Genomic DNA, 14,379 nt, shown 5'->3' with positions numbered 1-14,379 from the left:
TCATCTGAAGAGAGATCAGAGGGGGTGCGGGGGGTGCGGTCCGCCCCGGGTGACACCCGCTAGAGGGGTGACACCATTTAGCTGACATGTGGAGGGGGCCGGCTCCCCCCCACGACTGCAGCGATGAGCGCCGCGGAATCGGAGCGCCGCAGTACAAGAGGAGGGGGTTGCGGGGTGACACCGCAGCACCATCCATCCCCTCCTCTCACAGCCACGGGCTGTTAGCGGTGGTCGGCAGTCGGCACACAGGCACAGCCCCCTCCTCTCTGTTTGTGTGTACAGAGGGGGAGGGGCCGAGGGGACCTTCTGTCCATGTGCCGTGGTGCTGCCTGCGATGATCTGAGGTACTGAATGGGGAGGGGGGGTGTTTGCACCTGGGGGGATTTCACTGAAGGGGTGGGAGGGATGTACTAAGGGGGTGGTTGCACTGAGGGGGTTTTTACAAAGGGGGGGTTGCACTGAGGGGGGGTTTGTACTAAGAGGGGGGGTGTTTGCACTGGGGGTGTTTGCACTGGGGGGTTGCACCGAGGGGGTTTGCACTAAGGGGGGGGGTGTCTGCACTGAGGAGATGTCTGCACTGAAGGGGGGTCTGTGTAACATGCAGGGGTCCAGAGGTGCAGGTGGCTGTGTAATGTAAAAGGGGTGCAGTGATGCAGGGTGCTGTGTAATGTAAAGGGGTGCAGAGGGCTGTGTAGTGTAAAAGGGTCCAGAGGTGCAGGGGGCTATGTGATGTAAAGGGGTGCAGAGGTGCAGGCGGCTGTGTAATGTAAAAGGGGTGCAGTGATGCAGGGTGCTGTGCAATGTAAAAGGGTCCAGAGATGCAGGGTGCTATGAGATGTAAAGGGGTCCAGTGATGCAGGGTGCTGTGTAATGTAAAGGGGTCCAGTGATGCAGGGTGCTGTGTAATGTAAAGGGGTCCAGAGGTGCAGGGTGCTGTGTAATGTAAAGGGGTCCAGAGGTGCAGGGGGCTATGTGATGTAAAGGGGTCCAGTGGTGCAGGGGCTGTGTAATGTAAAGAGGTGCAGGGTGCTGTGTAATGTAAAGGGGCCCAGAGGTGCAGGGTGCTGTGTAATGTAAAAGGGTCCAGAGGTGAAGGGGGCTGTGAGATGTAAAGGGGTCCAGTGATGCAGGGTGCTGTGTAATTTTAAAGGGGTCCAGTGATGCAGGGTACTGTGTAATTTTAAAGGGGTCCAGTGATGCAGGGGGCTGTGTAATGTAAAGAGGTCCAGAGGTGCAGGGGGCTGTGTAATGTAAAGGGGTCCAGTGATGCAGGGGCTGTTTAATGTAAAGGGGTCCAGTGATGCAGGGTGTTGTGCAATGTAAAGTGGTCCAGAGGTGCAGTTGTGGAGAGGGGTACACAGTAGTAACACAAAGATATTGAAGGATGCAGAGGTATGCAGGGGGCACAGTGGGGTGTTTTTACATTTTAACGTGGGGGGGTGCCAGATATTGGATCCGCCCCGGGTGCCAAATGCTCTAGGTACGCCCCTGGCCTATAGGCTCCTGAGATGTGAATTCCGGTTCTGGAGAAAGAGAAGTGGGGGGAGGGGACAAAGAAAAATGGAGAGAAAGAAGAAGGGATAGAACGAACAAGAAAGATGGATAGGGAGAGAGAGAAAAGGGGAAGAAAGGAGAACAGAGAGCAAACAGTAGGGTAAAAAATATTTGAAAAATGTTATTGGGGGGGGGGTGACACCATATTTTACCGCACCAGGTGACACCAACCCTAGTGACGCCACTGAGTTGGCCAGACTTTTGAACCCAAAAATGGTTTTCTGATGGAGTTTAAAAACGAACAAATTTTCTGAGAACGAACGGAAAACGTTTGTTTTTATGTTTGTTGTTAAAAAAGTCTGACCAAGTGTATGGGGCTTAACAATCGTTAATATGGATGAGCCGCGTGTTGAAAGTGCCACGAATCCCGCGATATATTTACGAAAGTACAAAATGACGAAAATCCTTTTTTTGCCCACATGACATCCACAACAAATTGTCATAGATGTCACACGAACACACGACCGAAAACACGAACAGAAAAAGGAATCCAAAACACAGAATGCAAATCATTGACGAAAATTCACGAAAATTACTGTCTAACAAGTAACGAACATGAATTAAACAGAATAACGAACCATCCCGCATGTACGAAAATAAAACGGTAACGAAAATACGAAAACGGGCGTCTTACGAAAAACGAACGGAAACGAACCTACGGAACGATACGAAACAGAACAAAAAAAACACGAAAAAATTTTTTGTGCACATGTCTATTCAAAACCAATCCTGTAAGGCCCGACATTCACACCTCAGCGTTTTGGAGCTTGAAGCTCCAAAACACTGCAGGAGAAAAAAATATATTATTCTCTATGGAGTTGGTTCACATCTCCACCCTAAAGCCTCGTACGCACGATCTTTCAGCAGACAAAGACTTTTGTCCAAAAGACATGTGCCTAGATTTTGTCTTGAATACATACGGCACATAATTGTTGGGCAACAAACACGAACGTAGTGACGTACTAGACGTACTACAAGGTTTTTCAGCTCTTGAGCGCCACCCTTTGGGCACCTTCTTCTAATGTCGTGTTTGGTGAGCACCGATTCCGAGCATGCGTACTTTGGACTTTTGTAAGATGGACTTGTGTACACACGATCGGAAAATCTGACAACAGACCGTTGTCCGGGAAAATTTTAAAGCCTGCCATCAAACTTTGTCCGATGGAGCGTACAAACGGTCGGATTTTTGGCCAACAGTCTGTCAACACACAATTCCTGTCGGAAAATCCGATCGTGTGTATGAGGCTTAAGTAGTCTGAAGCTCAAATAGTTCTGGAGATTTTTTTGTAGCTCAAATCAGGCAGATTTGTGCATTTTTATTCCCATAGAAATTAGTTTTTGTGCGCATTCGCGCATTTTGTTGCACATTTTGACGTGATTTTCTGCTCAAATAAAAAAAAAATTGTAATAATAAATACATGTAAAATAAATACACAAATATCTAAAAATCATCATCATAAATAATAAATTAATATATTTTTTAATAATTCATGAATAAAAAATGATTAACCTCTAAACTTAAAAAATATATATTAAATAAATGATTATTATTATTATTATTATTATTATTATTAATATTAATAATAATAATAATAATAATAATAATAATAATAATAATAAATAAACACCCAAACACAGAAAAATATATATTATTATTATTATTATTATTATTATTATTATTATTATTTTAATAATAATAATAATAATAAATATTATATAAATATAAATATAAATATTTTGTGTTAGGGTGTTTATTTATTTATTTAGTAATATTATTATTATTATTAATATATTTTTTTAAGGGTTGGGGGTTAAGGTTAGGGGTTAATTATTTATTAATACATACTATTGTATTTATTGTATTTATTAAAAAATGTATGATTGTTTTTATTTATTTGTGTATTTATTTTACATTTATTTATTAATTTAGTATTATTAGAAGTAGTGGTATTATTAACTCCCTAACGCTAAAAAATAAATAAAAAATAACTCTAACCCCAACTTCTAAACCTTACCCTATCCTAACCTTAATGCCGCATACACACGGTCGTTTTTTGTGATGAAAAAAAAAACAACATTTTTAAAAACGTCATTTAAAATGACCGTGTGTGGGGAAAACGTTGTTTTATGTCTTCTGAAAAACGACAAAAAAAAAATCGAAAATGGTTCAATTTTTTATGTCGTTTTCAAAACGTCGTTTTTTGTGTCATTTAAAATGATAGTGTGTGGGTAAAACGACATTTAAAACAACGTTTTTAAACCCGCGCATGCTCAGAAGCAAGTTATGACGCAAGCTTGAATGGAACAGAGTGCCGTCGTACGTCGTACGTGCTGAACGTAACCGCTAGAGCATTTTGAAAAAACGATGGTGTGTAGGCAACGTCGTTTTTTTAAAATGAAGTTTATAAAAAGTTGTTTTGTTTCATGATAAAAAATGACGTTTTAGTTCATCACAAAGAACGACCGTGTGTACGCGCCATCACTCTAACCCCTTACTCTAACAAAAAATAATAATAATAAATGAAGAATAGTAATGGAAAAAAATAAAATAAAAGCTATGAAAAACATATCAACAATAGTTTTCTTTATTGGCTAATAAAAGAATGTCAAAGCTCAAAAAGCTGTATAAAACTGTGCAAATCACGCATAAAAACGTGAATACATTTTATAAAATAAATACACAAATAACTAATAGAAGAACTTGACAATTAGACTGGGGTTATATAGTAAATGTTAGTAAGCCGTTCTTAGCACCAACGTGGTCATTATAACACAGATTTCCAAAAAAATTCTATTTTATTTTTTTATATAGAAAAGGGAATAGTACTTTAACTGCCTGAAGAAATGATTTAAAGATTCCAGCAAGATGGAGATTTGAGGACAGGCAGGTCTCTTACCAGCTGTAGTTGGCCAAGTGAAATGTTTTTTTCTGATAGACTCGAGTTGCCAATTGTAAAAGAAAATCTACCCAGTGGAAATGTTTTCATTCTGCTTTGTTTCTTTTCATTGTAAAATATAATAAATTCATCTTTAATAGCCTCTTTTTTCGAATGTAAAAAAATATATATTGAAATGAGTGTAGCAAACAATCATGCCACAATACAGCAATAAGTTACGTTTCTTATATTGTATATACAGAACCATTTTTGCCAAAAGTAAATAGAGCTACTTGGCAGCAAGAAGTCCAAAGTATGGTTATTGCTTCTCGGGTATTAAGTCTTGGCAGTTTACTGCAAAAACTGATGGTGGCATAGAATTGTTATTTCACAACAAAAATGAAAACGTAGAAGAAAACATCCGGGAGTGGAGAACTCTATAAACAGAGTAGCCATTGCTTTCAGTATAGTTAGTCTTCCAGTGAAACTGATGTAGTTAGATTATCTACTGTACATGTGGCAGCAGCTCCCGAATCCCGATATAACATTGCAGTAGAGGTAGATTTAAGGTTTATGATTCATATGTTTGCATGAGGATTTGATCAATCTATTTTCAATAGGCTGGAGAGGTCTGTGGTTCTCTAGTATAAATTCTTCATCCTCATTCTCTGATGTGCACTGCAAACCTCGGAAGCGCTGAAGCTGTGGATGGAGATTAAAGAAATATTAACTCTCATTTCAAATGTTTCCAAACTTTCCATTTATTGAGGTTAATGCTAATGCCGCGTACACACAAAGTTTTTCGGGTTGTAAAAAAAAATTTTTTTAAAGGGGAAGTTCCATTCGGATGGCGCCACCCTTTGGGCTGCTTTTGCTGATTTCGTGTTAGTAAAAGACGATTTGCGCTTTTCAGTCTGTTACAGCGTGATGAATATGCTTACTCCATTACGAACGCTAGTTTTACCAGAACGAGCGCTCCCGTCTCGTAACTTGCTTCTGAGCATGCGCATTTTTTTCACGTTGTTAAAGCCCACACACGACCATTTTTGACAACGTTAAAAACGTTGTGAAAAATTAGAGCATGTTCTAAATTTTTAATGCCCATTTTTTACATCGTGAAAAATGCTCTGGAGCCCACACACGATAGTTTTTAATGACATAAAAAAAACCCATAATTTTTTACAACTAGAAAAACAGTCGTGTGTACGTGGCATAAGATTCCTAATGACTGGGAAGCTGGTCAATGCCACGGAGGGATGGTGGTTTTAATGCCTTACAATGACAAGGAATCAATATTTCCATGTAGGCGAAAACAATCTGCTACAAAAGAAATAAATAAAACTAGACACCTGTCATTTCTAAGGGAATCTAAGATGTTCGAGAGATTTCTCTGCCCTATTCTTACATTATAGAAATGCGTGGAAAGAAAAATACAGGCAACCATTGCTGTCCTACTTCTAAAAAATTCTAGTTGCCTAGCTCGCTCTGGCTTCGGTACATTTCGAGTCACTGACTTGGAACAAGTATGCACTGTGACTAAGTTAGAATTCTGGTCTGCATGCCTATCCAGGGTCAGTAACTCAAAGGGGTTGATTTACAAAAGGCAAATAGGCCATTCACTTTGTAAGGGAAGTTGATCAAGGCAAGAGACCTTTCCCCAGAGCTTAGTGAATGTGGTGAAATTTCATTTTGCAAAAAATACCCATTGATGTGCATGGAAAAAAAAAAAATTTGCTTGCACATGATCAGAACCAAGCTCTGGGGAAATTTTCCTTGCAAAGTGCAACTTCCCTTTCTCATCTGCAATCACAGTGTGAAAGCCCGAGTGCTTTCACACTGGGGCGCTGCGCTGGCAGAACGTCAAAAAAAGTCCTGCAAGCAGCTTCTTTGAGGCGCTTTAGGAGCGGTGTATACACCGCTCCTAAAGAGCCCCTTCCCATTGAAATTAATGGGAAGCGCCACCAAAGAGCCTGCAAAGCGCTTCAGCAGCGGCGCTTTGTGGGCGCTTTTAACCCTTTATTCAGCCACTAGTGGGGTTAAAAGCTCCCCGCTAGTGCTTTACCGGCGGTTTTTGGGCACTGGCAGTGTGAATCAACTCCAAAGTATCAAAACCATTGGTTTGACATGGAAATCATGGAACTAGCAAGTTTTCTTTAGACCCCTTTCACACAGCCAGCGCCCGAAAAATGACGGTAAAGCACCGCTAAAACTGGCGTTTCTTGGGCACTAGCAGGGCTCTTTTAACCCCAACTAGCAGCTGAATAAAGGGTTAAAAGCGCCCACGAATCACTGCTGCTGAGGCGCTTTGCAGGCGCTTTGAAGGCCCTGCCTATTAATTTTTAATGGGAAAAGGAGCTTTAGGAGCCGTGTATACACCGCTCCTAAAGCGCCTCAAAGAAGCTGCTTGCAGGCCTTTTTTTGACATCCTGCCAGCGCAGTGCCCCAGTGTGAAAGCACTCGAGCTTTCACACTGGGATTGCAGATGAGGCTATTTTCAATCGCTTTATAGGCGCTATTTTTAGTGCTTAAACGCCTAAAAAATTCCTGCAGTGTGAAAGGGGTCTTAAAGTAATATTTAGATTGCAATTGCTGGCTCTAAAAATACTAGCTGCCTGGGAGTTATGCTAATGAAGTGTCTTCTGTTAATTTCTGAGTTACTGACCAAACACAAATAAACAGATCAAGATTTCTGACTTACTTTGCCACTTGCAACATTCAGTGGCTTAGAAAACACCAAAAACATTAATAAATCATCGTGACCACCAGGTAACTAGTATTTCCAGAAGGTGGTTGGCCGTGGTTTCCGCAAAGTACTGACTATGTATATGTAGGGCTACGCTGCTCTCTAGTGTTAGCTGCTAATATCACACTGTAATGTATAATTATGTATGTCACTTCTTGACTCATAGGTTGTTGGGAAAAGATCCTGGAAGGAGGAAGTGAGAGAAGGTCTCAGCCAAATGTCATGTATATGCTAATATTACCATAACAATTATGCAAGTATTTCTATGTTCTAAAAATGTAACTGTAGTTGTCCATAGCTTCTTGAGTGTATTGCTGAATCCTTGTGACAGAGTATCTCTGTGCTATTACTATTGCACATGCACAGTGCCAGATAACTAAGACTGCGTTCCATGCTTGCTGGATAATGGCTTGAGGGTCTCCTCATCATCACAGATCTTGTCTTCGGGTCTCCGACACACAGACAGAAGCTGCATCATTCTCAGGGGCCCCTACAACAGGACTTTGCTGCCACAGTTATCTGGAGGTATCTCTATTATTAACTACGGTATATATAATATATATGCTGATAATATCTGTGTGTATATTGGGTGTTGTTAATTTCTTCTAAGGCCCCGTACACACCATAGAATCCATCCGCTGAAAAATCCCAGCAAATGGGTTTCAGCGGATAGAGCCACGCCAGCGGATCTGTTTCCGCGGATATTTCTCCCCTGGGATGGATTCCAGCAGATCGAATATTCGCTGACATGCCAAACAAATCCATCTGCTGGAATCCATTCCAACGGATGGATCCGCTGGTCTGTATAGACTCACCGGATCCATCCGTCCGAAGGGATCCCCCGCATGCCGGCGCGACACGTCATCGCCAGAGGATTTCGGCGCGGATTTCAATGCGATGGTGTGTACACTCCATCGCATAGAAATCCACGGATATCCTCGAGAGGATTTATCCGTGGAAACGGTCTGCTGGACCGTATTCGCAGATAAATTCTCTCGTGTGTATGGGGCCTTATTTTGTATTGGCTGCTATTAATTTCTTTTTATATATACAGCTTGTATTATTTCTATACTGGTGTACATCTGTATGTTTATGGTTAATGTTATAGCTGATTGCAGCAATTCCTCTGCTCCCAATTACTTTGTTTAGATTGCTGGTTAATTTCCCAGGAAGGGAACTCCTCTCTGTTCACAGAGACCCTGTCCTGGGTGGAGGTACTGCCAACTTTATTATCAATCCCACTCTTCCACTTAGCAACGGTTCTGGTTCTCTTATTTACCTACAGGTTTAGCAAAATATGCCATTTGGGGAAGGCCATTTTTCCTAACCCCCTCCCCAGAAGAGGGCTACAGATCATGAGCTTCCTACCTGCTCTGAACTGACGGTGATCGCCTCCTGGAGGATAACCCAGGTCACACATTCTGAGTATGGACTTGTTGTTAGAGATCCAAGGTATGTCCAGTAGGTTCTCTCCTTAGGTAGCAAATCTGACAGATTAAATTTTTCAAATGAGGATTCTTTATTCTAGGAAGAACAATCACAACACTTGTTAATTGAAATGACAACATCTGATGAAAATATATTTTACTTGTATGCGACTTTATTAGTGACTAGTATTGCCCAAATTAAAAGTAGCGATATTGACGAGTCAACCAACCACCACCCTCACAAACTAATCAAATCTTAGAAGTTTGTAATCATTTCTCTATGCAATAAACCCACCATTGTTACCTATAGTGCAATGTGGGAGAATAGACACAAACATTCCTGAATTAGGTTCAGGGCTGGGCCACCCAAGCCTATGGGACTGGTTGCAGTAGTCCCTTTTGGTCTGACACTGAGAACTGCCAATATTGCTAAATATACTGTAATTTTCCAGTTACTGTTGCTAAAAACAATTCAACACAACATAGAAAATGCATGGTTGGTGCAGCTTAGAAGAAGGTCAAATAAAGTTCAGAAGGTGAGCTGCAGGTCGAATGCACCTGTAATAGGGCGTACACACGATCAGAATTTCCGATGTCAGATGGACTTTTTCCATCGGAAATTACGACCGTGTGTATGCCCCATCGGAGTAATTCCATCGGAAATTCCGATGAATTCCATCTGAGTTTACATAGAGAACATGTTCTCTTTTCCTCTGATGGAATTCCGTCAGAATTCCAATGTGAATTTGGTCGGACAAAGGTCCAATCGTGTCTACAGGGCATTAGTGAACTCCAAATGAGCTTAGAGGCAGCTTACACCCTGTTAACACCTGAGTAGAGCAATTTTCAGGCGTTTTTATTAGATAGTTTTGCAAGCTTATTACAAGCTTTTTAGGAATGTATTACAAGCATTTTACATGTGTATTCAAGCTTTAGGTGCTTTTATTTTAGGCAATAGAAAGCACTAGGGAGAGGAGATTAGGGGTCGAGAGCTGCTGTTTTGCCAGAAAACATGCGACAAAATGCTTGTAAAACACTTAAAAAATGCTCTTGAGTTGAGTATTTTTCTGGAATTCCCATTGAAGTCTATAGGGCCAATCTGCCTTCAATCTGCCTAAAAGAATGCAATGTACTATTTTGTAGTGACAGGCAGGGGCGGACTGACAATTCATGGGGCACCCGGGCAATAGGAGATTATGGGGCCCCCAGGCAATAGGAGATTATGGGGCCCCCAAGCAAAAGGAGATTATGGGACACCCAGGCAATAGATTATGGGGCCACACAGTATACACACACATACAGTATACATACACAGTATACACACACAGACACAAAATATACACACACAGTATACACACAGAATACACATATACACACTGAAAAGGTACTGGAGAGGCGGGGCGGCTAAAATCTTAAGATTTTTTTTAAAACACAGATTTTTACATACTGTCAATGGTTTTACTGAGGCTGGCAACCCTGATGGGGCCCCCTAGTGGCACGGGGCCCTCGGGCAGTGTCCGAGTGCCCGAATGGTCAGTCCGCCCTGGTGACAGGAGATTTGCTATAGGTGGCAAAACTCTCAAGGCCCATATACAAGATCTGACTTTTTGGCAACAAATGTCCAACGGACCTGTTTGATCGGATAATCCGACCGTGTGTACGCTCCTGATGAATGTGGAAGAGGGGGAGACATTTTTGACACGTGTCATGTGTTATGTCAATAGTCTCTTTCTTCTAGGCGTTTCGTTCCCAATATACAAGACTTAGGCTTCCTTCAAAAATACGAAGTTTATTCTTCAAGATAGACAAGCAATAGGACAATTCTTACATATTGGCAGCTGGTAACACATGGCAAGATGGTAATTCATAAGGTTTCAGAAGGAGGAAAGATATGATGGTACATATTTCTGCTGGGCTTCCATAGTGAAAGCTTCCTGCTGGGTGAGTTTGATACCCCCGTCTCCCTGCAGGGTCAGGTGACCCCAGAGTTTCCTAGCTAACTACTCAAACCACATGAATTCTTATACTGTTCTAAAAGCCAATCTAAGCATATTTACATTTAGAATAGCTCCAAGAAAGGTGATGCTACTGTCATAAACGTAACACCCACGTGTGTATATTAAGTAACATTACTCCACCCATTCTCTTGACGTAGAACTTCAAGAATAGATGTAACCTACAACAGATGACCTTTCTCTTTCCTCATCAACCTTCAAAATGAACATGTTTTCAATAGAGATGTCAGAAACCTTTATCACTTAAAATAGTAATAAATTAAAAATCTAACAGCTCCCTCGGACAAACTTTTTGTGTTTTTCATCGGACAAATGTTCGCTGTGCAAACAGACAAATTTTCCGTCAACAAATGTCCGATGGAGGCTAATCCGATTGTGTGTACACAAGTCGGGCTAAAGTCCAAAGTACAAACACGCATGCTCAGAACTAATGCTAAGGTGGTGGTATAGAGCTGAAAATTTGGTGAAAGTTGGCTGAAAGAGCCCTACCATGTGTATGCATACCAAGTTCATGGGCAAGGCCCTTTGGAGCAAAATCCACAGAAAAGTCAGATGGAAGTCTGATCGCGTGTATGAGGCTTCAGTTGTGAACAAGGGTCATTGAACTGAATGCTAGAGCAAAAAAGGAAGTGCTACAACCACAAACAGGATGGCATCAAGACATCTATGCCTGGACTCGCATAGTATTGAACATCCAAAATCCAATAAAGAGTAAAAATTTGGCACCAGGACATTTGGCATTGAAATTTATATCTTTATTTAATCCATTAAACCGTGAAAAGGAATCCATTCCTAATAATGTACATGTTTCAGCGTCCTACATAGGCCTTAGTAGGCATGACCTTTGGAAAGGTGAATTTAGCTCGTAAAATAAGAGCAGCTGCTACTTTTTATTCATTAGTTGATAAACTTTTGACATTGTAACGAGGGACACCTATTAGCAAAAGCATGTAGGTATAGGACACACACACCCCTGCCACACACCCTTAAAGGAGACTAAGGGGAAAAAAATATTAGCTAAACCCCAAGTGCTTTTTTTGTGTTTGTTTTATTGTTTTTGTTTTTGTTTTTTTACCACTATTATTGCTTTATACTGGTTTTTAAATTTACATGTAGCAATTTAGAAATTGGATAAAAGGTTTAGCACTATGAAACACTTTTTGAAAAATAAAAACTATAGAGATCAGACCAAAATGAGGGACAAATGAGGAGGAAAGAGGGACAGAGGTACTTTGTTCCAAATCAGGAACAGTTGGGATCTATGCATAAGGTTCCAGAACCAGTAAGCTTGCACAGCCTGGTCCCTGTACATGACATGTCAGTAGCAAAGCCTCCTGGGACAAAGGTTGTGCAGCTGTGAATTTGACTTTATTGCAAGAAAACGCACAATAAAAATATACCTTTCCTCCTCCTAGAAAGATAAAATGAAAAAGAGCTGTTAAAAAAATGAGGAATTTTTCATTTTCATTAAGCCTAAAAAAATGTAAGGCTCTAGGAAAATGTGCATATGCATATGTGCCTTATGGGGAATGTGGCTCTTAGCACCCAGACTAAGTATGATTAAAGAGAAATGTATGAGAGTTACATGTGTGTGTTATACTGCCAACATCCTTAAAACATAAATGAAAAGAACATGCAACAAGTGCATTGGGAGCCACCCTTTGGACTTTTAGGGCAGTAAAGTAAAGAAAAGTTAGGGCTGGATTCAGATACAATGGTGTATCTATCCGCCCGGCGTAACGTATTTCAGATACGTTACGCCGCCGTAATTTAGGGCGCAAGTTCTGTATTCAGAAACAACTTGCGCCCTTAGTTACGGCGGCGTAACTTATCTGTGTCGGCGTAAGCCCGCCTAATTCAAATGTGGATGATGTGGGCGTGTTTTATGTATATTAACTGTGACCCCGCGTATTTGTCGTTTTTTACGAACGGTGCATGCGCCGTTCGTGAAAAAATTCCAGTGCGCATGCTTGAAATTCCGCCGCAAATCGTCATTGCTTTCAACGTGAACGTAAATTACGTCCAGCCCTATTCGCGAACGACTTATGCAAACGGCGTAAAATTTTCAAAACTCGACGCGGGAACGACGGCCATACTTAACATAGGATACGCCTCATATAGCAGGGGTAACTATACGCCGAAAAAAAGCCTAACGTAAACGACGTAAAAAAATGCGCCGGCCGGACTTACTTTTCTGAATCTGCGTATATACCTAATTAGCATATTCCTCGCGTAAATATACGGAAGCGCCACCTAGCGGCCAGCGTAAATATGCAGTTAAGACTTACGCCGGTCGGATCTAATAGAAATCTATGCGTAACTGATTCTATGAGTCAGGTGCATAGATACGACCGGCCAGACTCAGGGATACGACGGCGTATCTCCTTTGTGAATCTACCCCTAAGTATATAAAAAAGACACACAAGTGCCAACTTTATAAGTATACAAAAATAGAAATATGTTTGCAAACTAAGACATATTGCTATTTTGGTATACAGTAAAACCTTGGTTTGCGAGCATAATTTGTTCCAGAAACATGCTTTTAATCCAAAGCACTTGTATATCAAAGCATTTTTTTTGCAGGATATAAAAGAGAAGAGATGCACCTCTAAGTGTAGCAATAAGTTGCTAAATGTTGTACCTTCATTAAATGTAGCCATATTGCTACACTTAGAAGCTCCTCTCTTCTTTTTTATACTCAGTTGTGACATGACTATACTCTTATATCAAGACATTGCTTGTATATCAAGGCAACATTTATTAAACCATTTTGCTTGTCTTGATAAACACTCTTAAACCAAGTTACTCTCAAACCAAGGTTTTACTGTACTAATAAAGTTGGCACTTGTGTGCCTTTTTTTTATATATACCGTACTTACTTTTCTTTACTTTATTGCCTTAAAAGTCCCCCAGTGCACTTTTTGCATGTTCTTTCGACTAAGTATGATTGTTCCATCTGGTGTTTCTGTTATATACCTTTGTTTTTACTTTGTCCAGGTTATCAGTTATATTTTGTAGTACAGGATTTGGTTCTCCAATCTGCAATAAAACACAGATACAGATAGTGGTTGTAATTAAAGCAGTGTGATAGCCATCATGCAATCAGTCAAGTTGGCCAAACATTAGTAATTTTTTCTTTTTTTCGTTCTGACAGCGGGTTGAACAAAAGAAAAAGCTTAATAAAACACAGATACAGATACTGGTTGTAATTAAAGCAGTTTGATAGCCATCATTACCGAAGCACATGAAAGAAAAAAAAATTACCCAATCTGAACTATGATCTGCAAATAAAAGTCATCAATCTAATCAATTAATGTTTTACCAACATGTTTACAGGGCTTATTTTCTACATGATAAAATCATTTTTATGTTGTGCACTTTGATCTTTCTTTGATCCACTGCTGTAACCAGATTCCTGATTCTTTTCCCCATAATCAAATGGTATAGTATCAGTCAAGCTGGCCATACATTAGTCATTCTTTTTTTTTACATTCTAAAAGCGGGTTGAACAAAAGAAAAAGCTTAATAAAGCAATGGGCCCTGATGGAATTCATCCCAGAGTTCTAAGAGAACTTTGAGATATAGTTGTTGGACCGTTAACCGATCTTTTTAATCAATCTCTTCTAAGGCCCCGTACACACGTCAGAGGAACTCGATGTGCCAAACACATTGAGTTCCTCGTCGAGTTCTGTGTTGAAGCCGCCGAGGATCTCGGCGGGCCAACTTTCCTCGTTGAACAACGAGGAAATAGAGAACATGTTCTC

At 40.6% G+C, this 14,379-nt stretch overlaps 1 protein-coding gene across 1 annotated transcript in view; it reads right to left on the bottom strand.

The window, feature by feature from the left end:
• Positions 1-4,988: 4,988 nt before the first annotated feature.
• The window catches only part of LOC120941248 (carbonic anhydrase 1-like), a 45,351-nt gene continuing 35,960 nt past the window's right edge, over positions 4,989-14,379 (bottom strand). The window contains 4 exon segments of the mRNA XM_040354561.1: positions 4,989-5,132; positions 8,542-8,577; positions 8,580-8,697; positions 13,592-13,654. Of these exon segments, the coding sequence (XP_040210495.1) occupies positions 5,092-5,132; positions 8,542-8,577; positions 8,580-8,697; positions 13,592-13,654 (258 nt within the window). The 3' untranslated portion in view covers positions 4,989-5,091.

The sequence above is a fragment of the Rana temporaria genome, chromosome 5 (assembly GCF_905171775.1).
Source record: "Rana temporaria chromosome 5, aRanTem1.1, whole genome shotgun sequence".
Taxonomy (NCBI): Eukaryota; Metazoa; Chordata; class Amphibia; order Anura; family Ranidae; genus Rana; species Rana temporaria.
Note: the sequence above shows the minus strand (reverse complement) of the source record. Positions and strands in the feature narration are given on the sequence as shown.